This window comes from Erinaceus europaeus, chromosome 5, assembly GCF_950295315.1.
Source record: "Erinaceus europaeus chromosome 5, mEriEur2.1, whole genome shotgun sequence".
Lineage (NCBI taxonomy): Eukaryota > Metazoa > Chordata > Mammalia > Eulipotyphla > Erinaceidae > Erinaceus > Erinaceus europaeus.
In genome coordinates this window covers 53,101,931-53,129,016 of record NC_080166.1, presented here as the reverse complement: position 1 = coordinate 53,129,016, position 27,086 = coordinate 53,101,931, and the positions used below count along the sequence as shown (strand labels likewise).

General features: G+C 38.5%; 1 protein-coding gene across 2 annotated transcripts in view; it reads left to right on the top strand.

The window, feature by feature from the left end:
- Positions 1 to 27,086, top strand: part of RAB3C (RAB3C, member RAS oncogene family) — a 248,921-nt gene that overhangs the window by 8,074 nt on the left and 213,761 nt on the right. For both annotated transcript variants that reach the window (XM_016185469.2, XM_007516896.3), the window contains exon 2: positions 12,490 to 12,717. In XM_016185469.2, coding sequence (XP_016040955.1) covers positions 12,490 to 12,717 — 228 coding nt within the window. The remainder of the gene's footprint in view (positions 1 to 12,489; positions 12,718 to 27,086) is intronic.

Sequence of the window (27,086 nt, the reverse complement as noted above, 5' to 3'; positions counted from 1 at the left end):
CATTTTAAATATTTATTTATTCCCTTTTGTTGCCCTTGTTTTATTGTTGTAGTCGTTGTTGTTGTTATTGATGTGGTTGTTGGATAGGACGGAGAGAAATGGAGAGAGGAGGGGCAGACAGAGAGGGGGGAGAGACAGACAGATACCTGCAGACCTGCTTCACCACCTGTGAAGCAAACCCCCTGCAGGTAGGGAGCCTGGGGCTCGAACTGGGATTCTTAAGCGGGTTCTTGCGCTTTGCGCCACATGGCGCTTAACCCGCTGTGCTACTGCCCCGACACCCCTACTTGAGTGTTTGATGTTCATAAATACATTAAACTTTGGGGTTTTCCTTGTGAATTTTACAAACAATATCTTATATATATAATTTTCTACCTTCTACCTATTGTCTGTCTGTCTGTCTCTTTTATTATATTGTGGTAAATAACTCTCAGTCCCAGTAGAAGTTTGTGGAATGAAATATGAACATGCAAATAAATGACCTCACATAACCAAAGAAACCCTGCAGACAAATTTGATGGTATAGACTTTATTATTTATTTTTTTGGCTATAGATAGAGAGGCAGAAAGACAGAAGTAAAAGAGACCACAGCATCAAAATGTCCTTTTATGTGGGCGGGGCCTGGTTCTCAAGCTTAGCTTTTAAAATAGGGAGATAAACCTAGACTGTTAGGTGGGCTTTGTTTTACCATGTGAACCCATCAGGGCAGAGAACTTTCTTTGACTAGAGTCAGAAAGACAGGGCAGAAAGGAAAGTCAAAATCCTGAAATGTTAAGATTACTGGCTTGAAAATGAAGGGTGTTAAGTGTAAACAGAGACTTGTACCCTACAATGGTAAGCAGTTTAATTCTGTCAACAACCTGAATGAGAGAAGCAGGAGTTTTTTCAGTTCGTAAAGGTAAGAATACTGCCTACCCCAGTGATTGCTTTTGGCGTTGTAAGGTTTGAGCAGAATGAGCAGAGATTCCAACTGGCCACAGTATGTCTGGATGTTTGATTCAATAAATAAGTAGCAACTGTTTTCTCTGTTATAGCAACAAGAGAAAATGAATCATGCATATGGTGTTTTCTATTCATCTTGGCCCAATTTTAGTAAAGTGTGATGTTTTTCATCTAAATTTTTCTAACTTACTGACAAACGTTGTTCATGACATTTTAATTTCTTGAGACCTAATAATATCCCCTTTCACTTGATCGCTGATAATTTATTTTCTCCAGTCTTAATAGATGCTAATTAATGTTTTCCTTTTTGTTATTATTATTATTAGTGGTCACAAGGCCCTCAATTTCACTGATTCCATGATGACTTTTCATTCTGTTTTTAATATGTAGAGCAATAAAGATGCTTGGGGAGGGCAGACAGAAGAGCATGACAGCATCAGAATGTTGTGTTCCTGGTGTTGTGTTCCTTCCATGTGATGCCAGGGTTTGAACATGGCCTGTGCACATACCAAGACATGCATCCGGCCAGTTAGTGCACTCAATGGCACCAAACAACCAATGTCTGCCTTTATTAAGTGTTTTATTGTTTAGTTTGATTTTTTTAAATTGGCCTTTTAAGAAATAACTCTATAGGGCTGTGAAATAGCTCACTTGGATGTGCTCTATGTATGCACAACCCAAGCTTAAGACTGACCACACAGTGAAGAAAGCTATGGTCTCTTTCACTCTCTCTCTGCCTTTCTATTTCTATCTTAAAAAGAAAAAAAATGGGAGTCGGGTGGTAACGCAGTGGGTTAAGCAAGTGCAAGGTGCAAAACAAGGTGCAAAACAAAGCGCAAGGACCGGTGTAAGGATCCCAGTTAGAGCCCTTGGCTCCCCACCTGCATGGGGGTGTCTTCACAGGCAGTGAAGCAGGTCTGCAGGTGTCTATCTTTCTTTCCCCCTCTCTGTCTTCCCCTCCTCTCTCCATTTCTCTCTGTCCTACCCAACAACCACATCAATAACAACAACAGTAATAACTACAACAATAAAACAAGGGCAACAAAAGGGAATAAATAAAAGAATAAAATAAAATAAAAAAGAATGCCTAAAAAAAAAAGAAAAAATGGAAAAAAAAAGAAAAAACACCTTATACATACTTTATTGATACATTTTAATAGCTTTTTAATAGTACGTGGTTAAAAAATGGAACTTAAATATTTAGTTTTGTAATAAATATAAAAAATTAAAATGCTCGATGCTTTAGTTGAATCTCACAAGTTTCTGAGTTTAGTGTTTGCATTAGACTTATATAATGCATTTGTTTCTTTCCATGTACTGTTTCACTTAATGCATGTTTCTGCAAGTATGCTGTTTAGTTTCTAAAAAATACTTTGGTATTTTACATATTTTTATTGACATTGTTGTCTAATTTTTTTTTTTACTAGAGAATGTATTCTCAATGATTTCAACTTATTGAAAGTTTATAGATATTTTGTAGGCCAGCATGTGGTCCAATTTCATCAGCATTTGCTGTGTATGATACACATTACATATCTGTGTATGATATGTAATGGTCTATAAATGACAATTAGATCGTATTATTGTGTAGAGTCACCAGGATTATATATTTTGATTAGAAGTATTTTATGTTGCAATTGTTGATATAGTTAGATTTAATATCTACCTTTTTCTAATTTTTTAATTTAATTTTGTTTCCACTTTTTTTGAATTATTTTGCTTAATTAAATACTTTCAAATATTCATTCCAATTCCCCTGTTGATTTTTTAGGTATATCTTTTTAGGTATATTGTTTTAGTGTTTATCTTAAATATTGTCAGTCTTCAGCTGGTCAGATTTTCTACTTCATCTTATATAATTAATGTAAAATATAGTAATGCAATCATTATTTCATTTACCTCATCCTTTGTGACATTCTGGTCACATATCTGCATTTGATATAAACTCCAAATTAAGTTTCATAATTTAAGGTTTAGGCAGACACAAGTTTTATTAAGAGGCTCCTCTACCATTTCTGGTACACTCTTTCCATAGTCTAATTTTTAAATAGTGTCAGGTCTATTCTGTTTGAATGTCTCCTTTAGTCTTTTCTGTAGTACAGATCTACAGACAACAAACTCTCAGTTTTTGTTATTTGACAGTGTTTTAAATTTTGTCCTCATGAAAAAAATATGTATTTTTATTTATTTTTGTGTGAGCTCTGGCATATGTGGGACTGGAAATTGAACCCAGGGCCTCATACATATTATTGGTAACAGTTTTCTAGGGAGAACTAGTATATGAAATATTATTATTTCACTATTTAATAGACATATGCTTAAAATAACTTTGAAATACAACATGACTTCATTGAATATATACTTAGATCACCTAAAAATAAAGAAGGAAAGAGAAAGGAGGAAAGAGAGAGAGAAAGGAAGGGAGGAAGGAAGGAAGGAAGAAAGGAAGAAAGAAAGAAAGGAAAGAAAGAAAGAAAGAAAGAAAGAAAGAAAGAAAGAAAGAAAGAAAGAAAGAAAGAACAGGTGGCACAAAGCGCAAGGACCGGCATAAGGATCCCAGTTCAAGCCCTTAGCTCCCCACCTGCAGGGGAGTCACTTCACAGGTGGTGAAGCAGGTCTGCAGGTGTCTATCTTTCTCTCCCCCTCTGTCTTCCCCTCCTCTCTCCATGTCTCTCTGTCATATCCAGCAACAACATCAATAACAACAATAACTATAACAATAAAGAAAAGGGCAACAAAGGGAATAAACAAATAAATAATTGAAAGAAAGAAAGAAAGAAAGAAAGAAAGAAAGAAAGAAAGAAAGAAAGAAAGAATGAAGGAAAGAAATGGACCTACCCTGTGACTTGGCATTGCCTCTCCTAGAGATCTATGCAAAATAAATGAAAGATAAATGAAAATTTATCTTAAATGACCTATGTAAAACTACATTCAGAGCAGCACTATCTGTAACACTATTTTTATGACCTGAGTTCCCAAGCTTCAAGAGGGAGGGATTGAGCCTCTTATCTTAGTTTGCCTCCTTTTTTTTAAATTTTTTTTTTTTATTTAAGAAAGGAAACATTAACAAAACCATAGAATAAGAGGGGTACAATTCCACACAATTCCCATAACCCGATCTCCACATCCCATCTCCTTCCCTGATAGCCTTCCCATTCTCTATCTCTCTGGGAGTATGGATCCAGGGTCTTTGTGGGTTGCAGAGGGTGGAAGGTCTGGCTTCTGTAATTGCTTCCCCGCTGAACATGGGCGTTGACTGGTCGATCCATATGGATTGCCTCCTTTATTTTAACTTTATCCCATCGAATGTGAATGAGTGTGACTTGCTTAGGCTTAGGTGTCTGATGCATATCTAAGTCTCATCAGCAAGAGAAACTTACAAAGACTGGTGAATAATTTATGTCCTGATGCCTGTAGATGAAGGAGTCTTAAAGAGCTTGAAGAAAGATGCATTCAGCATCAAATGGTAAAATAGGGCTGTCACATGACATTTATCTTCCCTTTTGAATGTGTGATTTGCTGAATACCTGAGTGGCAGGGCTGATGAAAAGGGATCGTGAAAACCTAGCACACCTGTGTATGTAAATATTCTTTTATAAATTGCGTGGTTGAATTTGTTCTTTGTAGTAAATAATAGTAGCAAGGGCAATTATAAGTAGAAAAGTGGGCCTGTAAATCATTCTGTGTGGTAGAACTGCACAATCTGGCGATGCAAGTACTGTCACTACTAGCCTACGAAGTGTCTTGCGTTTAGTTAGTCCCTTTATCTCATAAACTTGCCTGTCTCTACTCCTTATCTAACTCCGTGAGTGAACTAAAGGAAGAGAAATAACAAGTTTTAAAAAGAACCTCTGTAACAAACATTTAAAGGCTCAAATATGTTAAAATATTTAATACTAATTTTGTCCTATTTAAAAATTTTTTATTTATAAAATGGGAATATTGACAAGACCATAGGATAAGAGGGATACAACTCCACACAATTCCCACCACCAGAACTCCATATCCCATTCCCTCCCCTGATAGCTTTCCTCTTCTTTAACCCTCTGGGAGTATGGACTGAGGGTCATTATGGAGTATAGAAGGTGGAAGGTCTGGCTTCTTTAATTGCTTCTCCTCTCAACATGGGCGTTGGTAGGTTGATCCATACTCCCAGCCTCTCTCTCTTTTTCCCTAGTGGGGCAGGGCTCTGGGGAAGAGGGGCTCCAGGACACATTAGTGGGATTGTCTACCCAGGGAAGTCTGGTTGGCATCATGATAGCATCTGGAACCTGGTGGCTGAAAAAGAGTTAAGATATAAAGCAGAACAAATTGTTGACTAATCATGAACCTAAAGGCTCCATCCCCACAGACAATAACTTAGTTCAGGGGTAAGTTAGATGTCAGACACAGGGAAAATTAGTAGGGTTATGGGCCCCTTGGAATCTACCTAAAAGAGATCTACTAGCTTTTTCCAAATGGAGACCCCAAATCTTCATCCACAATATTCCAGCCTTTTTCCTTTTTTTTTTATCTAGCTATTATTTAAATAATATTTATCAAAGTTTATTAGGAAATAAATGTATTGATATTAAAAATCTTGTTCCTCTGCATGGGAATTTTCACATGATTTTAAGTATTTTTTAATATAATTTTTATTTATAAAATGGAAACACTGATAAAACCATAGGATAAGAGGAGTACAACTCCACACAATTCCCACCATCAGAACTCCGTATCCCATCCCCTCCCCTGATAGCTTTCCTATTCTTTATCCCTCTGGGAGTATGGACCCAGGGTCATTGTGGGATGCAGAAGGTGAAAGGTCTGGCCTCTGTAATTACTTCCCTCCTGAACATGGGTTTTTAAGTATTTTTAAGAGATATTCTGCCTTACATTATGTAGTGTTGGGTTTACTGTTTCTTTTTTTCTCAAAAAGATGTATTATTGCAAAAGATATTCTCCATTTTGTAGTTTCAATTTGGACACTGGCACCCTATAACTTCTGGGAGATCCTAATAGAGTGTGGGGAGAGAGCAAAGTCCATGGTGTGCTGCCTCTTTTTTTTTTTTGCCTCCTGGTCTGGGGCTCGGTGCCTGCACTATGAATCTGCTGCTCCTGGAGGCTGTTTTTTCCCTTTTGTTGCCTTTGTTGTTTATCATTGTTGTTATTGCTTCCGTTGTTGTTGGATAGGACAGAGAGAAATGGAGAGAGGAAGGGAAGACAGAGAGGGAGGGAAAGATAGACACCCGCAGACTTGCTTCACTGCTTGAGCCCCCCACCTCCACAGGTGAGGAGCCGGGGGCTCGAACCTGAATCCTTATGCTGTTCCTTGATTTGCACTTGGAGAAAGTGCAAACCACCTTACACAGAGCTAAGCAGTGCAAATATCTATGTTTTTATCTATTTGTGTGGTGCTGGTGAACTAAGGGCTTCAGACATGCAGCATACTACTGAGCTATTTCATAGTCTTGATTTTTCACTTTTTACTTATAGAAAGAATGAAAGAGAAGAGACACCATAGGACTGCTCTACCATCCCTGGAACTCTGCTAGTATGTCCATGTGGTGCTGGGGTTCAAACCCAGGGTCCGCACATAGTAAAGTAAATGCTCTACTGAGTGAACTATTTCCTGGCCCTACAGTACTTAAGTTTTTTTTTTAACCATTTTTTTAAATATTTATTTTCCCTTTTGTTGCCTTTGTTGTTTTTTATTATTGTTGTAATTATTGTTATTGATGGATAGGACAAAGAGAAATGGAGAGAGGAGAGGGAGAGAAAGACACCTGCAGACCTGCTTCACCGCCTGTGAAGTGACTCCCCTGCAGGTGGGGAGCCGGGGCCTGGAACCAGGATCCTTATGAGGGTCCTTGCGCTTTGCACCACCAGCACTTAACCCGCTGCGCTACCGCCCGACTCCCAGTACTTAAGTTTTGAGGATGTGGTTGTTGGGTCTTAGTAGATTGTACCTCGTTACTCTGACAGGGCGCTCATAATGAGTTCTTTTTAAAAAATATTTATTTATTCCCTTTTGTTGTCCTTGTTGTTTTATTGTTGTAGTTGTTATTGATATTCTTGTTGTTGGATAGGACAGAGAGAAATGGAGAGAGGAGGGGAAGACAGAGGGGGGAGAGAAAGGTAGACACCTGCAGACCTGCTTCACCGCCTGTAAAGCGACTCCCCTGCAGGTGGGGAGCCAGGGGCTCGAACTGGGTTCCTTATGCCGGTCTTTGCGCTTTGTACCACCTGCACTTAACCCGCTGGGCTACTGCCCAACTCCCCCCAGTGAGTTCTATCATTCATTCTCAGAAGCTCTTAGTGGGCCACAGGTAACTGGCACATTTCTCACAACTCAGCTTAGGTGGGATAGGCACTGCAGAGCTAATATCCTTCTCTTCGGTGTTAAAGTCATGATTAGCTCTGCTGTCTCTACTGCCAAGTGGTATCTGGTGAAGACAGCAGTTGTCAGAAAGTGTTAGAACCCCCTTTCCTTATGCACAGATCCTTGTGTCATTGTCAGATTACTCAGTCTTCTCTTACATAGACACCTGTGGCTTGACAACGTATGTCTGTCTTGGCTCCCTCTTGGACATATGTCAGTCCAAAGAAATCCAAATCTCACTGCTCAATAGAGTCACATAAGGAGCTTTAAAAATGGCACATTCTGGGGCCTGGTAGTGGCGCACCTGTTTGAGCACACATGTTACAATGCATCAAGCTCCTGGTCCACACCTGCGGGGGCAGGGGGAAGCTTTACAAGTGGTGAAGCAGTGCTGCAGGTCTCTCTCTCTCTCTCTCTCTCTCACTCTTTCTTTCCCTCTCTCTCCCTCTTCCTCTTAATTTCTGGCTATCTCTATCCAATAAATAAATAAAGATAGTAAAATAATTAAAAAAAACTTTAAACACACAAAAAAGACATATTCCCACCTTGCTTTGATTATCTAATTCTACAGAATTTTTGGTGGGGTTCCCCAGTTTCATGATTCAAGGACCTATTGTATCCTATAAGGATTTAATTCTGTATTCCTAAATAAAAATGTATCTAGTTAGATGGAGCAATTATTTGGGAATATGATCTTTGATACTTCCTATCACTAAGGCTTGATAATAAAACTTATTTATATTTTATCCTTTTCCATGAGAAATATTGTAAAGGATTAATTTTATTGCTAAGATAAAGACATAATCTATGTGAAGTATGAAAATAAAAAATGTTTGGACCAAATTAGCTCCATGGTAGAGTGCATGATTTATATCTTTGAGGCCCTAAGTTCAATTCTCAGCGACACCTCCCTGCTCAGTGCCTCCCTCATGTCACCTCACCTCCCCCCCCCCCCCAAAAAAAAAAAAGGAAAAAAAGAGAGTAAAGACTGATAATGGTGTTTTGTGAACCGGGGCTTCACTACTGTTTTTTTTTTGTCCTTGACTGGTTGCATTGTGTTGGAGGTGGGGGTTGGGGACTCGCTTTAGCAAATGGACTCAGGCTTTAGAGAAGAGAGATGCTATCCATCTGTTTTCCGGAACCCTTTGCCCACTATTAAAGTCTTATTACACATTATGGCAATTACTGAAGACATTGCTGTGGCTATATGAACTGAAAATGAAGGATCCTTAAGCCTATATTTAATAAAAAAGTGTGAAAAATAATCAGAATTTTACCACTTTCCAGCTCAATAATACATAGAGATATGCCCTTCCTTTCTTCCTTCCTCCCTCCCTCCCTCCCTTCCTCCCTTCCTCCCTTCCTTCCTTCCTTCCTTCCTTCCTTCCTTCCTTTCTTTCTTCTTTTCTTTCTTCTCCAGGGTTATCGCTGGAGCTTGTTGCCTGCACTACAAATCCACTGTTCCTGTGGCCATTCTTTTGATTTTTTTTTTTTTTTTGATAGGACAGAGAGAAATTGACAGAGGAGGGGGAGATAGAGGAGGAGAGAGAAAGATGGACATCTGTAGACCTGCTTCACCACTTGTGATGCAACCCCCCTGCAGGTGGGGAGCCGTGGGCACTAACCAGGATCCTTGCGCCAGTCCTTGCACTTTGTACTATCTGTGCTTAACCTGATGCATCACTTAGTGGCCCTGAAATGTGCTTTTTTGCCCTTATTCATATACATGTAATTGCATTTTCTTGCTGGCATTTATTTGTACAAGTGGTTTTTCCATCTCACTATCTTCCCATTTTCCCTTTGGTCAATTTTTAAAAAAATTTTTATTAGTGATTTACAAAATTACAACAGGGAGATGTCTCTGCAGTTTGTCAGTTTCCTGCACGCACACACACACACACACACACACACACACACACACACCCCTCCAGAAACCAGCGTTCTTTTGAATGAGCCTAAACACTGTGAGTTGTTTCTAGCATTCGGCCATTTACTAGAACTTCTGTCTTTGCCACCTCTGCAAGAGAAAGATAGGATTATTGGTCCTATTTTGTCATAAGTAGAAATGCTGTTTAGTTCAGCACTGTCTAAAAGTACTTTCTGCAGTTATGGCAAAGATATGTGTCTGTGCTACCCAGTACAGAAGCCAGGAATCACATAGAGCTATGGTACATTTGAAATGTGCTTAGTATAACTAAAGAATTGAGTATTTTTTTATTATTCATTTTAGTAAAGGTAAGCATATGGGACTGGTGGCTACTGTTCTGGATGGCACAGCAATTGTTGATAGAGTCATAGTATCAGAAAATATGATAAGAAAATACATTAGCATGACTCTTTAGTCACTATCAGGCCACCCCATCAGCTGGGGCCCTATTTGGGGAGTCCTGAGATTCCCAATCAGACATGATGGGCCTAGACCTCGAATAAATCCCTCTCTCCATTCTTACCAGTCGTCTCTATCAGGAACAACACAATAGACCCCTTTGTGGGCCCCCATAGGACCTTTCCTTCAACTTGGATCAACAACGGCAGAGAATGTTCCATCCTCCAAAGGGAGGCTGGACAACATACTCTATGCTACACCTGAGGAAGATGGGTCCTGATATTGGGGCAGCTTGGTATGTTCCTACTTATGACCACAGAACGTGAGCTCAGATCTACAGGGATGCAGAGGTCACATAGGCTCCTAAGCTAAATATGGGCCCCAGATCACAAAACTGATGGAGTTTACAGTCAACAGTATTTATACACCTTTCCCATATTTGGGAGCTAATCTCTTCCCTGATCCAGCTTTCTGGTCCTTTTTCCAGCCATGACATCATCTCCCCAGACAGTAACTTGGGTCCACCTGCATATCAGATTTCAGGCTCAGGGAAAAAAAGAAAAAAAAAAAACTAGTATAGCCACAGGCCCTTTGGAATATAACTAAGATATGCCTACTAGCTATCTACAAAACAGATCCCCTCACCACAACTCTTCATCTGCACTATTCCAGCCTTTAGTTTCATGATTAGTCAACAATTTGTTTGGCTTTGTATGTTAACTCGCTTTTCAGCCACCAGGTTCCAGATGCTAGCATGATGCCAACCTGACTTCCCTGGACAGACAACCCCACCAATGTGTCCTTGAGCTCAGATTCCCTAGAGCCCTTCCCTACTAAGGAAAGAGAGAGGCAGGCTGGGAGTATGAATTGACCTGCCAACACCCATGTTCAGCAGAGAAGCAATTACAGAAGCCAAACCTTCCACCTTCTGCATCCCACAATGACCTTGGGTCCATATTCCTAGAGGGATAAAGAATAGGAAAACTATCAAGGAAGGGGATGAGATATGGAGTTCTGGTGCTGGGAATTGTGTGGCGTTGTACCCCTCTTATCCTATGGTTCTGTCAGTGTTTCCTTTTTATAAATAAAGTAAATAAAAAGAAAAAAGATAATATGTTAGTGATTCACCATACTTTAGTATCATTTGACTCATTAGATAAGTCATTTAAAATATGACCATCTTAAAATGTGTTGAAAACAATCTATTTTTTACAGATATGAAAATAGCTGTCAAAAAAAGAAAGCAAATCAATATTCTTTCAAAGCACTTATAATTAGTTATAGAGATTATTTTTTTAATTTTAGATACTGTATTTGCCAGCTTAACAGCTATATCACCTATGATTTTCTTAAGTGTTCCAAGTTAGATTTTTTTTTTTTGTTCCATTTCAGAGAAGAGATGAAACTATGACCCATGCAAAATAGTGAACACTTGGTTCCAAGTGATTACTCACCTGGTATAGTGTGACATGTTACCATGAGGACTCAGGTTCAAGCCCCCAGCCCCCACCTGTTTCAGTGCTGGTGGAACTGTGTTTCAGGTATCTCCTCCACATACTCTGTTTCTCTCTGTGTCAAAAAAAAAAAAAAGAAAGGAAGGAAGGAAGGAAGGAAGGAAGAAATGAAGGAAGGAAGGAAGGAAGGAAGGAAAGAAAGAAAGAAGGAAGGAAGCAATGAAGGAAGGAAAGAAGGAAGAGAATGGCAACCAGGATTGGAGCAGTGGATTTGTCATGCACACATCCACAGATCTCCAGGGATAACCCTCATGGCAAAAACAGAAGTAAATCAATAAGGCTGTGGGTGGTGGTATACCTGTTTTAGTGCACATGTGTAATGCACAGGGATCCACATTCAAGGTCCTGGTCCCCATCTGCAGGGAGAAAGCTTTGAGTGTGGTGAAGCAGTGCTGACAGGTGTCTTTCTGTTTCTCCCCCCACTCCATTTCTGGCTGTCTCTATCCAATCAATCAATAAAGATAATTTTAAAATAAATAAATATATGTGAACACAAGAGTCCTACCAGTTAGTGGCATAGCCCAAATTTGATACATCTCACAGTGAATATTTCTCCATTATCTTTCAGAGGATGTGTATTGCTTCCTAATGATCATTGGGAATGAGGGTAGTCATTAAGAACATGAACTCTTGACTCCACACTGATTGGAATCTTGCCTCCTACTACTTATTTCCTGTGTAAACCTGAACAAGTAACTGTGTACCTCTGAGTTTTAATGATATCATTTTAATATGAAAATAATAAAGATACCCATCTCATATAGTTGCTGTGAGGCCTAAGTTAACGATTCCTGGTACACTGAGTCATGTGCATTTGCCATCATCATCATCTTTTGATTTGAAAGAGATTGCCATTTATTTTAGCATCTTGATCTAATGGGGTATTAATAGATGAAACAGAGATAATGCTTTGTGTATGCTTCCCTGGTAAATAAGAGAGGATAATAATTCAGATGATTCAGTGAGAAACACCCTGTCGTTCAGCTTCTTTGGTGTTTCCATTATTGAGATTATCAAGTTTCAGAGCTAGCATATCCTGGGCAGTTTCTCTTATCTTTGTTTTTCATGTTACCCCTATAGACATCTCCTTTGGTGTCTTTGATTGGTTCTGAATGCTGAACAGTGACAAACACCAACACAGCTGGAAAGAGCTGTAAGATTTGCTGTTTTGTCTTCCAGCAGGGAATTATTGCCATGGATACCAACATCAGAGGAAGACTGGGGAGCACACTCAACTTGCCTCCTGAGTGGTTTGACATCTGTTTCTGGCAAGGCTCATAATGAGTACATTGCAAGTTTCATATCAAATGAGAGATTGATCTACACTTATTCTTTTTAACCACAGATGGCCTCTACCCAAGATGCCAGGTATGGCCAGAAAGACTCCTCGGATCAGAACTTTGACTACATGTTCAAGTTGCTCATCATTGGTAATAGCAGTGTGGGGAAGACATCTTTCCTATTCCGCTATGCAGATGACTCCTTTACATCTGCATTCGTCAGCACAGTTGGGATTGATTTCAAAGTGAAAACTGTATTCAAAAATGAAAAGAGAATCAAGCTTCAGATTTGGGTAAGTGACTTTTAAACTGACAAGTTTTCTTTCGTCTAGGCTATTGAACATAATACTGTGAAACATTAGTATTTCCCTGCCTTGTTCTGTCACCATGGCGTTCACACAAGACTCCATTTTTAGGTTCTTCCCTGCAGAACATTATGTTTCAAAGACAATATTGGGGAGGGAGTGGTGGTGGGGCAATTGATTGGTGGACTCAGTTGAGCGTACCCATTACTATGCATAAGGAACAGGGCTCAAGCTACTAGTCACCACCCAAAGGGAGAACTTCATGAGTGGTGAAGTAGTGCTGTAGGTTTCTCTGTCTCTCTCCCTTTCTATCTACCCCTCTTCGCTCAATTTCTTTCCATCCTATCAAATGCAAGAAAAAAAAATAAAAAAGGGAAAAATGGCCACTAGGAGTAGTGAATATGTCATTCAGGTTTCTACCTAAATCCCAAAAATAACCCTGATAGCAAAAAGCAAAAACAAAGAAGACAGTACAGTGATGGCTCTCTGAGTCATGGAGACAGACTTACGTCTTGTAAAGGGATTTTCCTTAAGAATCTTCAGGGGCTGGGTGGTGGTGCATCCAGTTAAGAGGACACATCTCCGTGTGCGATTAGTCAGATTCAAGCCCGTCAGTCCCCACGTACAGGGGAAGCTTTACAAGCAGTAAAGTAATACTGCAGTTATCTCTCCCTTTCTATCTCCCCTTCCTTTCTCAGTTTCTCTTTGCCCTGTCAAATAAAATAAGTAAATACAATTGTGCAAGTAAACAATTTTCAGAAGAGAGAACATCTAAATGTATGTTGTGTTGGTGGTGGAATATTCTGCCATCTTATGATCTATGTGATCTTCAACAAGGCTATGGTGTTTCAGAGTCTACTCAATAGACAAAGTGGACCTAGCCTTCTAGGTCATAACAAACAGCTTCTTCCTGGGCCTTTGATGGAAGGTAAGCAACTAAATATAGAGAAGACTTCTGTTTTGTCCTTTCATTAAACCCCAGCTATAATTTCGAACATGGTCTATTTATACTTCACAGACTCTGTGTTCTCAGCTCTAAAGGTTATGCTTATCTCCATAGTCAGACAAACTAAACAAAGGAGACAAAATATCTTAGCAGGATTTTCCCTAAGTAGAAGGTTCCCCAATAAGTTCTCACTTAATCTGCCTTTCTCCCACCCACTTCACAGGTTTTATTTATTTTTTAATTTTTTTTCTGAATTGTTGGAAAAAAACTTAGGAAAATATCAAGTGAGAATTAGAAAAAAAAAAAAAAGGAAAATCTGGGTAACAGCTTCAAGATAATATAGAAGATGAAGTAACCAAAGACTTGGTTCCAGTAAGAACTAGGCTGTAATGATGTGTTGTATGTACATCATACAGTATATGGGAACAACAGAACATTTCTGCAGCCTGCCTGGGTCCCTTCTCCTATTCATTTATTTTTCTGTTGCTCAAACTAATTAGAGTTATAGACAAGCCTTGTCCTTGTCCAAGAGATGCTTTCTTTCTCCCTTTAAAAAAATTTTTTTTTATTATATTTATTGGATAGAGGCAGCCAGAAATTGAGAGGGAAGGGGGAGTTAGAGAGAGATAAAGAGAGATACCTGCAGCCCTGTTTCACCACTCACAAAGCTTTCCCCTTGCAGATGGGGACCAGGGACATGAACCCTGTTCCTTGTTCACTGTGACATGTGCACTCAACTGCCAGCTGGCCCCTCCAAGAGAAGCTTTCTATCTTTACCCAAGATAATTCCCATATAGTATGTCATTCTGCAAAGTATAGGGTGCAGCTTCCATGCTCTGGACACCACCCTTTCAGTGCCTTGATAGATTCACTAATGCAAAAGCTCTTTGAAACTCTTCAGTTTGGGTGTTCATGGAACTATGTAAACATGACTGATTAAATCATTGGTCATTTATTATTAACTCAGTCTTCAGTGCCTCTCTTCTCCTTGAGGGGCCTGAAAAGTTCCAATACTCTGAATAGCTGATTTGTTCTGGCAACCAAACCTCAGTTGAGGCTACTTAGGTACCCAATAATAATGAGTAACTCATTGGAATAAAATCAGGTGCATTTGAAAGAATCTTATGAATAACAAAGACGTTCCTGTCTCTAAATTCTAATGTTTCTTTTCTTTTAAATCTCTGAGCCAGGGACAAGGAGAAAGAACAAATATGCATTTCTTAACTTCCATATTTCATATTTATATATATCCTCACATATGTTTTTCTTAACTTACATATGTCAAGTGAAGAAAATGGTTTCATAATGTTGAAAATCATTGGACTAGTCCAATGTACCTTTAGGCTGCAGCTATCGATGTGTTTCTGATTACCCTATTAATTTTAAGGTTTCCACATATAGAACACTTCCAAAACAGCTTAACTATTTAAGTTGACAATATAGCCATTGTATGAGCAGAGTAGCAGTGGGACTGCTACTCAACCAAGGTTGTTCTCAAGGTAAGTGCTATGTTGTGAACATCTTCATTCATGCCAATGGGATTCACCAGGTATAGAACCGTGAAACTTGAGGTCAGTTTTCAAGTACCATTTCTTTTTTTTTTTTTTTGATATATTTTATTTTAATTTTATTCCTTTTGTTGCCCTTGTTTTATCATTGTTGTTATTGATGTTGTTGCTGTTGGATAGGACAAAGAGAAATGGAGAGAGGAGAGGAAGACAGAGGGGGAGAGAAAGACTTGCTTTACCACTTGTGAAGCGACTTTCCTACAGGTGGGGAGCCAGGGCTCGAAGCGGGATCCTTAACGCCAGTCCTTGCACTTTGCTCCACCTGCACTTAACCTGCTGTGCTACAGCCTGACTCCCTCAAGTACCACTTCTACAATGTTTGAAGAGAAGATTCTGGGGGATGGGAGAGAGGAACCTACTTTTCTATTTTGTGGTTTGCTGTTTGCATGTGATGTGTAGAGGTTTTCTGAGCCCACAACGTGGATTGCTGTATTTTCAACAGTCATATTCACATAAAACATTTAAATGGAGACTAGAAGCATTGGTATTTCTTCTTGAACATGTTAGATGCCTCCTCTCGGTAGAAGCTCCTTACTATTTTTTCATTTGTACTTAACTACAGACTTTGTATACCACTCGTGTATTTATGAATCCTTTGATCCTTCACTATGCTAACATTTACTTTGCACCACACTTTATTATTTTACAATTCTTAAGTAAAAATTTTCAAATTCTAGAGTTTCTAAGTACTTGCATTAGTCCATTTATTTATTTAGCCTGTTAATGCTGTTATGAGCACATTGGAGAGAAATTGTGATTTTTTTTTACTTTAATTATAGAAAAATATTTCACAACTGGGATATATATATATATATGTATGTATATATATATATATATATATATTAATAATTAGAAACATTGGCTTTGAGAAAGGATATGTTGAGTGGATATCTTCCCTTTTCTTTTTTTTTTTGCCAGAGCACTGTTCGGCTATGGCTTATGCAGGGGATTGAACCTGTAACTCTGGAACCTCAGGCATGAGAGTCTCTTTGCATAACATTATGCTATCCCCCACCTAGTGAGAAGATTGAAAAGAACATAACTTCTGTTACTAAAAAAAGAATCCTGTATCATTTATTTTTAACAACTAAATGACATTCTCTCCCCCCCCCCCCCCCCCCCAATAACATTGCTCAATTTTGGCTTAAGGTGGTGCTAGGGATTGAATTTGGGACATTAAGCCCATAGACATTAAAGTTTTTTTTTTTTTTTTTGCATAATCATTATGCTATCTCCATCATTCCTATGTAGCTAATTTAAAAACAATGAAACTTTTAGGAATGTGTAGCCCTCCAAATGCTGACAAGTGTTTAAATTACAGTGTCAATACAGGGTCTTTATTATGTAGTTTCCCTGAATAAATTGCAGCTTCCTTTGCTGAATATCCTTTCTCAGCTGTATCTGCACTGTTCAAGGTCAAAATTCAGATCTGGCTCTAATGGAAAACTCTTACTAGAAAAAATTCATGGCTTAATGAGAGAATAGAGCTTTAAAGTCAGCAAGCTGCAAGGAGGTGGTAGGGACTACTCTTCCCCTAAGAATTAGAGGAAGTATCTTGTTATTTGAATCTTCTTTCCCCCACCCTTGTTGCCCTTCATTTCTCTTTAGTTTTTATCTTCTCTCCTTCTTCTCCTTCCCTCTTCATTTCTGAGTTCTGACTTGTCTGAAACTCATCCTCTGTGTGTTTGTTCAGAGACCAGGTTGTATCTCTCTCTCTCTCTCTCTTTCTCTCTCTCTTTACAGTGCATTTGAAAAGTGAGTTGTGTAGTATCTCCAGGGATAAGCTAACTCTGGGAGGGGCAGTGCCTCCAACTTCTGCAAAGCCCTGGTTGTCAAAGCCTGAGAATATAGAAGTTGAAAGAAATATAGGTTGTCAGAGCTCCAGGGGTAACTTGTGGCACTGTTTCCACTCTGACAAGACCTGATGCTTTCTGCCACTCTTACCCTAGGCTCTACATATCTGAAACTTATCACTTTGTAGACCTAGATCATTGGATCAGGGAAAGATCTTCTAGATTTTCCTGGCCCAACCTCCCATTTTGATGGTGTTATTGATAATTGCAACATTTAATGAACTCAGTATTGACCCATAAAATAAACACTTTATATTTATATTTATTATAGAATTTACTTTTTCTATTACACCATGAAGGAAGGTATTATTATCAGCCTCATGAAAGATATGAAAACATAAAATCTGGAGGTTAATTTGACCAACGTCACAGCTAAGATATGTTAGAAGTAAGACTCCAACCAGTTTTAAATACAGACACAGCATGTTTAAATACAGACACACCACCCAGTGGAAATGATTTCAGGAAGCCCAAGAGATTTATCTGAGTTTTTCAGATCAGATCTGAAATACCACAGTCTTCATTTCAACCAACATTATTGTCCACACCATCAAATTGTTTCACTTTCTTTCACTTTTTTTTTGTATGTTAATATGACCTGTTCCAAAAAATTATAGTCACAGAGAGGAAATAGTTTGTACTTTGCTTGAAATTTAGTACCCACCAGCTTGAATGGGTTGTGCATGATCTGTTTTGTACTTAAGACATACAGATATGCACAGTGAGAGGTACTGGGAAATACATCTTCCTACACAATTCTTGGGTGCCTGTATCCACTGTTGAAGAATGTGTATAAGGAAGAGTATGTCAAGGGGAGAACCCAAGAAAAGCGAATACCCACTGGTATTCTCTATAGAAACTTCTGGTGGTGTTCATTAACCTAGCCAACCTGCACACTCATTTCAGGATGGTATTAAATCCTCTGCTCTATTTATGAAGAACTAACATTTCTATGCAAGGAAGCTCCTTAAGAGAACTGGCAGAGCCAGTGACAGCTGCCAAGACCATTCCTGGGCCTGCCATTCGCATGCTCTTTTCCCCAATCACATTTCTTCTGATTTAGCATCTGCTTTTCCTGAGAGATTGAAGAAGACTAGATTTAGTTTCACTCCTGAGAAGAAGCTGATCACTGTGTGCAAAATGTCATAAAAACATTCACTCTATCACAGGGCTGAAAACAGTAACTTTTACACTCCAAGGCATTTAAACTACCCTTTTCAATACAGATGCAATACAACAGATGGTAAAAATTGTATTCCTGGTCTAACAGAGCCCACCAGTCATGTGAAAAGACAGGAAGACCAAGTAGAAGAAAGGGTCATCGCGATTGCTAATATCTATATGCCACCAAGGGTCAGAGTGACCCAATGGGTTCTACAGGGACTCTGGAATCTGGTGACCCAGGGTTCAGATGTTGAGTGTGACCTCACTAGTTGTGTTTCCACAAACTTTAAATTTTCTGAGCATTCTTGGCTTATTTGTACATTGAGAGAAGATAACACCTACTGCTTAAGCTACTAGATATTTGCTATAATAAAGACTTATAAACTTCATTCAGTTCTAGGTGTAAATAATATCTGAACCCAGAATTGACCAATGAAAAAGAATTATTACTTATTCATCCACTCAATCAATTTATTGAGCTCTGAACCTGTGCCAGATACTATGAGGAACTTGATAGTGAAAATAAATACATAAAATATATAGATTGAGATAGTGCTATGGAGAAGTAACCAAGAACTTTGATAAATGAAAAAGAACAGGGGAGGGGAAACCTATGTTCCTTATGATCAAGATGAGGGAATTGACCTGAGACCTATAAGGTAAAGAGTCAGCCATTTAGGAAGTAGGAATGAGCTCTTTATTGTTCCTTTCGAAGGTATAAATTGTTATTTTATTATGTTTCATGACAGCTTCACATAGAGAGTTATTTGACAGTTTTTATTTATCAAATTCTGACTTTCTTCCCATTCCCACTTCAGATGAGGAGTTTAAAGCTGTTGTGGTTCTGAAATTCCATTTGAAAAACAGCCCCAAACACCTTGCTTTTGCAAAAGAATAAACAAACAACAAAACAGATAACCCCAAGAAGGAACCTAAGCTTACTAATCAGTCAACTTCATGATAATTCACTTTTGCTTTTGCATTTCACTTGCATATCTATAGGGACTGAAAAGTGCATGTGACTAATGAGAAGTAGTTACAGCTTTGCAAAAAGACAATGTACAGGCATGCTGAAGAAGTGGGGCAGAGAAGAAGGGACACTAGGCAGGAAGGAGTCAGGCTTCCTGGAACTTATTTAACCTTTGTAGGCATCTGTTCTTGACAAAAAGATGGTTTCAATGAAAACAGAAATCCAACCGATCTTCAGTGATCCAGTTCCACTTTTACCTGTTTATAGGCTATTGCTGGGACTTGGTGCCTGCATGGGGATTCCACTGCTCTCCGTGGCCACTTCCACCAACCACTTTTTTCTGTTTCTTTCTTCTTCCCTTTCTTCCTCCTTCCTTCCTCCATTCCTCCCTTCCTTCCTTCCTTCCTTCCTTCCTCCCATCCTTCTTTTTGTCTCTTACTTGCTCTCCTTTCTTTTTCACAGAGACAGAGAGGAATAGAGAAGGAGAGAGATGGCAATAAATAAGGACCTGCTTCACTGCTAATGAAGCTTTCCACCTACGGGTGGGAACCTGCTAGCTGGCACCAAAGACAAACTGCATAATGACTAGAGGATCAGTCAGCTAAGAGGAGCGAGCACACAATAATCAGCTTCTGTGCTCCAAATGAAGGAGCGTGGGACTGGTTGGTGACATAGCTGGTTAAGTGAGCACATTACACTGCACAAGGACCTGGGTTCAAGCCCCTGGTTCCCATCTGCAGGGGAAACTTCACAAGTGGTGAAGCAGGGCTGTAGGTGTCGCTCTTCTTCTCACTCTTATCTTTCCCTCTGTCTTTATCCAATAATAAATGAAGTAAAGAAATTCAAATGAATTACTTCAGATGAAAATATGTAAAAGAACTATTAAGTCTCCTGAAGAAGTACATCGATAGCAATTGAATAATAGTTGGAGATTTCAGTCCCCTTCTCTCTCAGGCAGATCAACCAGGCAGGAAATCAATAAGGAAACAAAAGAATGAAATGAAGAAATGGGTGTATTAGACCTACCAGATACATTCAGAGCTCTTCATCCTCCAATAGTAGAGTATACATTCTTCTCAAATCTACATGGGACAGTCTCATGAATAGATCACATGCTAGATCACAAAGACAACATCAATAAATTCAGAAGCATCAAAATCATCCCAAGAATCTTTTTAGACCACATTCAACAGCAAACAAAATGTTGGAGAAAAGCCCAAAATATGGAAATTGAACAGTAAACTACTGTATAATTATTGAGAGAAAGAGGAAATTAAAGAAAAAATTAAAATGTTATTGGAAAATAAATAAATAAAAATAAAGATACATGCTATCAGAAAATTTGGGCATCACTAAAGCAGTACTAAGAAGGAAATTCATAACCATACAAGCACACATCAAGAAACAAGAAAAAATTAAAGTAAGCAACCTGGTTTCTCACCTGAAAGAGTTTAAAAAAAATAAAGGAGGGGAGGTGAGTGGTAATGCAGCTGGTTGGTTGAACACACGTTACAGTGCCAAAGGACCTGAGTTCGAGTCCCCAGTCCCCACCTTCAGGGGAAAGCTTTGCAAATGGTGAAGCAGTGCTGCAGGTGTCTCTCTGTCTCTCCTTCTCTATCACCCCATTCCCTCTCGATTTCTGGCTGTCTCTTTCCAATAAATAAAGATAATAAAAAAAATTAAAGAAGGGAGTCAGGCGATAGCACAGCGGGTTAAACACATATGGAGCGAAGCAAAGACTGGCTAAGGATCCTGGTTTGAGCCCTTGGCTCCCCACCTGTACGGGAGTCATTTCACAAGCAGTGAAGCAGGTCTGCAGGTATCTATCTTTTCTCTTTCTTTGTCTTCCCCTCCTCTCTCCTTTTCTGTCCTATTTAACAATGATGAAATCAATAACAACAATAAAAAACAAGGGCAACAAAAAGGAACATAAAAAAATAAATATAAAAAAATTTTAAAAAGTAAAGAAAAGAAAGTCTTTAAAGAAAAAAGAAAAGAAACCTAAAGCAAGCAGACGGAGTGAAATAATAAAAATGAGGGCAGAAATTAACAACATTGAAAATTAAAGAACCAAACGGAAGATTAATAAAGCAAAGAGCTGGCCCTTTGGAAGGGTAAACAAAATTGACAAACTCTTGGCCAGACAAAGAAAAAAAAGACCCAAACAAGTCATTATGAGTTAAAGAGGAGTGATCACAACAGACACCACAGAAATGCAAAACATCATACAAAATTTCTATGAGCAACTATATGCCACAAAACTAGCAAATCTGAAAGAGATGATACCTTTTTACAAAAGTACACCCACCCAAGACTAAACCAAGAGGAAACGCACAGCATGAACAAATAAACTATAGCCAGAGAAACTGGAACAGTAATCAGAAACCTCTCCAACAATGAGTCCAGACCCAGATGGGTTTACAAATGATTTCTATAAAGTTTTAAAAAAGAACTATTATCTTTACTCCTCAAGCTGTTCTAAAATATGGAAGGTACAGGAACCCTTCTTAACACCTGTTATGAAGCCAGTATCACACTAATGTCCAAAACAGACAAAGGCACAACAACAACAAAAAAGCTACAGATCAATATTGTGAGGCCCCTCTCACCTGCAGATGGGGACTGTTGACCAGACTTGAACCTGGGTCCTTGTGTACTGTAATGTGTGTGCTTAACCAGGTGTACTACCACCCAGCCCCTCTTGTCTTGATTTTTAGGTGAGGTTGAGTGTCCTTAGATAAATTGAGAATAAAATGACTCACTCAATGTGAGGCTTAAAGAAAGAACAATATTTTATGTTTATATACTTGAACTTTGGTGTATAGATACAGAAATGCTGGATTTAATCTATCTCACAAGAGTCTCCTTTTGTTCCTGTGTTTCTATCTTCACATATTTATTAAGTAAAATGTTAAAATATGCCTGAATATATTGGTGTTAGTTTGACCGCAGGTCTATTTTTGATTTTGTCAGACTTAAATTCTCCAAGGTAGCAGCATCACATACTACTTTTTCTGATTAAGTGCTCTAAAGTCAGACTAAGCTAGTGTGTTAACTCACCTCGGTATTGCACCTGCTTTGTCATGTGTGACACCCATGAGTTTTGAATAACACTCCACCACACTGAAGGCAGCTTCAGTGCTGTGCTGTTTTTTCCTCTTTCCTCTGTCTCTTTTTATCTGCAAAAAGGTGTGCTCAGAGTGGTGAAAACCCCATGGAGAGAGAGAGAGAGAGAGAGCGAGAGAGAGAGAGAGAATAAGGAAAAAAGACCAGAGTGCCTTAACTCCAATCTTGATTCTAAGATTTATGAGTATTATAACCTTAGACAAAACTAATTATTTATGAGAGTGAGAGAAAAAAACCAGAGTGAGAGAAATAGGAAAGAAAAAAAGACCAGACTATCTTAGTTCTAATCTTGATTCTAAGACTTATGAGTGTTATATCACCTTGAACAAACTTTCTACTAATGTCTCAGTTTTTCCAGCTGTAGTGACAATAACAATACTTTTAATAGCCTTTTTGTAATTATAAAATAAAATGATAACTCTAAGTTGTTAGCATAGTACCTAACCCACATGTGAGCCCAATAAATAAGTCAGTTTTCTCTCACCCTCCTGCATTTTACCTATACTGACCTCACTTACCTAACTTTAAGCTTAATTAATCTGCAAATAGACTTTAGTACCCTAGAATAGACTTTAAATGCAGACATCTGTATGGAGCAGTTAATTTTGGTATCCTGACATAATAATGAGAAACACGAGCATATTGACACCTGGGTTCCTTTCACTAGCCACTGGTTAATTTCAATGTGTAACTGCAGTCAGCTGTTTGTGGAGGTATTTAGTGGTATTTCAGAGCCATCTGTGCATTTAAATGGAACCATCAACAGCACATGGAAGGCAAACTATTATTTATTAAATGCCCATGAATTTGCTGTCTTGGCCTAGAAGAAAGCAATGATAAATCATTGGATTCATTGAAATTCTGAGATGTTCTTTCCTCAGGGTACTGCCTAGTGAAACTGGCAGCTTCTGATCTGATATGTGAGCTGGATCTCTGTCACTAAGTCACTCATTTGGTACTTTTCTATTGAGTTGTTTAAAATGATACCACACTGACCAGTTGTTCTGGGTTTATATAAACACAACTTAAATCTGAGCATTTAATTAAAAACATTTAATCATGTTTTTTTTTTCCTCAAGCCAAATGTAAAGAGAAAAAAAAAAAAAAAGAACAAAAAAACCACAACATTTCTTAAGCTTTCAGCATTCTTAATATTCTTGTGTTCCCATTTTTTTTTTTTTGGAAACTTACTTAATAAGACAGAAGGAAATAGGGAACCTTTTTTTATTGCTGAGAGCCACTGTTCAAAAACCAGTGATGGATACAGAGAAATGGTAGGAAAGGTTTCCAACTACAAGGAGTTTATAATCTTTGAAAGTGAACTGAACTGAACTGTGAATGCCAATAAACTGTCATATGTAAAAATTGTAGTGCCCACTAGGGAAAGACAGAAACAGGCTGGGGGTATGGATTCACCTGCCAATGCCCATGTCCAGCAGAGAAGCAATTACAGAAGCCAGACCTTCCACCTTCTGCATCCCATAAAGAATTTTTGGTCCATAGTCCCAGAGGGCTAAATGTTACAGGAAGATGACCAGAGGGCTCTGAACTCCAATTCCATCAGGACTCAGAGAGAGAAAAGAGAAAAAAAATTAATTTAAAAAAAAAGCACTCAGAAGTAGTAGGTGTGACTTAGAAAGGAAGAGAAGGCAGTGTCATAGAAAAAAAGAGGACAAATAGATATAAATACAAATAGATATAGAAATATTAGTCAACCCATATCTGTGACCTTGGGAGAACTACTGCAGTTTCCAAGGGAGGGAATGGGGACACAGAAGTCTGGTGGTGGTGGGAATGGTGTGGAATTACATCCCTGTTGTCTTATAATTTTGTAAATTGATATTAAATCACTGATAAAAAGTAAAAATAATTACAGTGTGTAAACTTCAGATAAAAGGACAAAGGAGATGTGGAATTAAGGGAATTAAAAAGAATTAGAGCAGATGAAAATATATAAGATGAAAATATTATATTTGGCGGAAAAACAAACTGGCTAGGTCAAGATAATTCAGTGGTTTTATATGACCAAAACAAATCAACTTTCAAAAATAATGGTAACTGAAAAGTCACTTAGACTTGGTGAGAAATATGGTGGAAGCCCCATTGTCTGGAAATCAGTGATGTAGAGGATTTGTGTGGTGTCACCTCACTGGGAAGACATTGTGGAAAGAATAGTGAGATTATTAGGCTGTAACTGTATGTTAGTCAAACACCCCTCAAAGGGCTTCATTTTAAGGACCAGTCATTTACGAATGATTGCTTTGTGCTGTGCAAAGTAATAAGCTGGAGATGAGTGAGAGGAGAGTTGTTATGTTTTCTAGCTTCCAGTGACTTATGGCACAGAAGTAAATTCGAATAAATAAAGAGCAGCCAAATCAGCCTTTGGCAGAATCTCCACTTTTTGCCAGAGATGAAACTCAGAAATGGGGGTGGGGTTCAGGCAGTGGAACACTGTATATACATTATCTTGAATAAAGACCTTGTTTCAAGCCCCTGTCCCCACCTGCAGGGGGGAAGTTTCACAAATTGGTAACGCAGTGACTGCAGGTATCTCTTTCTCCATCTCTATCTCCTCCTCCCCTCTCAATTTCTGTCTGGCTTATCAAATAAAATAAAGGAAGAAGTGAAAAGGAAAAATGACTTCCAAGAGCAATGAATTTATTGCATCAGCTCTGTACCCAGTGATAACTCTAGTGGCAATTAAAAACAGAAAGGGAAAAGAAAAAAAGAAGTGTGTTCCCCTAACTTATGGATACATGTACATATGCCCTATCTCATGGAACCTGGTCTATATCTAAGTTTTGAGGTATGTTAAGAAGTATACAACCTGAAATGGAACTAAGGAGTCCTCTGAGCTAGGAAAGCTCTTACCAGAGTAATGATGCTGAAGGGTTATGCCTGACATCTCTGGACACAGTCCGAAGTGAAACATGATGTGGTGGTACTGGTTGCATTGACTGGGTTGGGGTCAGCAGGTGCAGTATCAGTTGGTATGATTAGGGAAAGCATGCAGAAAAGTGAGCCCCACCCTAGAGGTTTCAGGACTGGGAGAAATATGGGCTTTATGGCAAACGGGGAAGGTTCCTGCTGTCTTGGGGTTTAAGAAGGCAATGGTTAGTTATAGCTGTACCCAAATTATTTGACAGTTGGGTTCATTTTGCAAATCCCATTGTTAGGATTTGCTGTGGCATACAAGGCGTCACCGTAATTTATGTCCTTTTATGCCATTTACATATATTTGTATCTTAGGGTACAGATACGGCTTTCTCTGACTGGTGTTAATTTGTAAATGGGAAAAAACTTAAGAAAAGGTATCAGTTATGAACCAGGGCCTGCCCCTTTGAGGTCAATTGTTTCAGAAATTATTGCTTAGTTTCCTCAATTATCACTAGAGAGGGCAGTTTGGCTTCGCAAGTCTGACAGAGTACCTGGCTTGTTTATTGTAGTTAAAGAGGTTGCTTTTGTGGGCAGGTTGCTATAGGCTATGGGTCAAAGTTCTACTTTAATATATGGCTTGGTGATTCTTTTCTTTTGTGTATTGAATGTAAACCAAACATAAGGGTAGATTTAATAAAAGCAGCAAAAGTGTAGCAAGGGATAAATAATTGACTTTGGTATCTAATAGTTTGAGAAAATTACTCAATTTTTATGTCTTTTATATCTCAGTCTTATTTTCTATAAAATGAAAACAATATTTGCATTGTAAGGTTATTTTTAGTAATAATAGAGTAATGTATTCTGTATAGTGTTATCACACACACATATATCTCATAGACATTCATAAACCTGAGGCTCTAGGAATTTTGTGTGTATACATTATATTCACTAAGAGTTACTATAATAGGAAAAGAAACTACAAATCTATAATACTTACTCATTTAAAATAACAAATACATTGCATGTAAGTATAAGTTATGTGTATACTTTTAATGTAAGAGAAAAATGTAATGAGAAGCATAGCATCGTTTTACATAGCTGCAAATATCTTTAATGCTTGGCTTAATTTAAGAAGACAGCTGCCTTTTCACATTCACTTTCTTATTGAGCCTGTTGCTTTATCACATGTCATGTAACCTGTAAAACTTCACTGTGTGCTGTGGGGGGGGGGAGAAATAGGCAAATAATTACTTGATATTATTTTTAGAGTTAGCATTGACCTTAGTGACCCTATGGAAGGGGGTTAGGGTTTTCAAGACTATATTTTGAGTATCCCTGATCATGGGCTCAAATCAGTTATTAATAATACAAAGAGAGAATTTAAGCACTTTTAACATATGCCCAAAAGAATGCATCTTTATAGAGAGGCTCTATTTTATTGCCTATCTTTAGGAAATTTCCATATGCTTTCAGATAAGAGAACAGAGATCTGATAATAGATAACTTCTCTGGAAACCAGGTTTGCAGCTCAGGGAAAAAACATAATTCTTTGCAACAGAGAGACAGAGGGAGAGGGAGAGGGAAAGGCAGAGAGAGAGACTGAGCCAAAGAACATATTTTCTATTTTTCAACAGTATCTGCATAAGAATGAGTAAATGAAAGTGGAAATTTATCTAACTAGTATCAATAATAAGCTAACTGTAGGGGCCAAGCGGTGGCACACCTAGTTAACAACTCACATTACACTGTGCAAGGGCCTAGGTTCAAGCCCTGGGTCCCCACCTGCAGGAGGAAAGAATCATGTGTGATGAAGCAGGCTGCAGGTGTCTCTCAGTCTCTTTCCCTTTCTATAT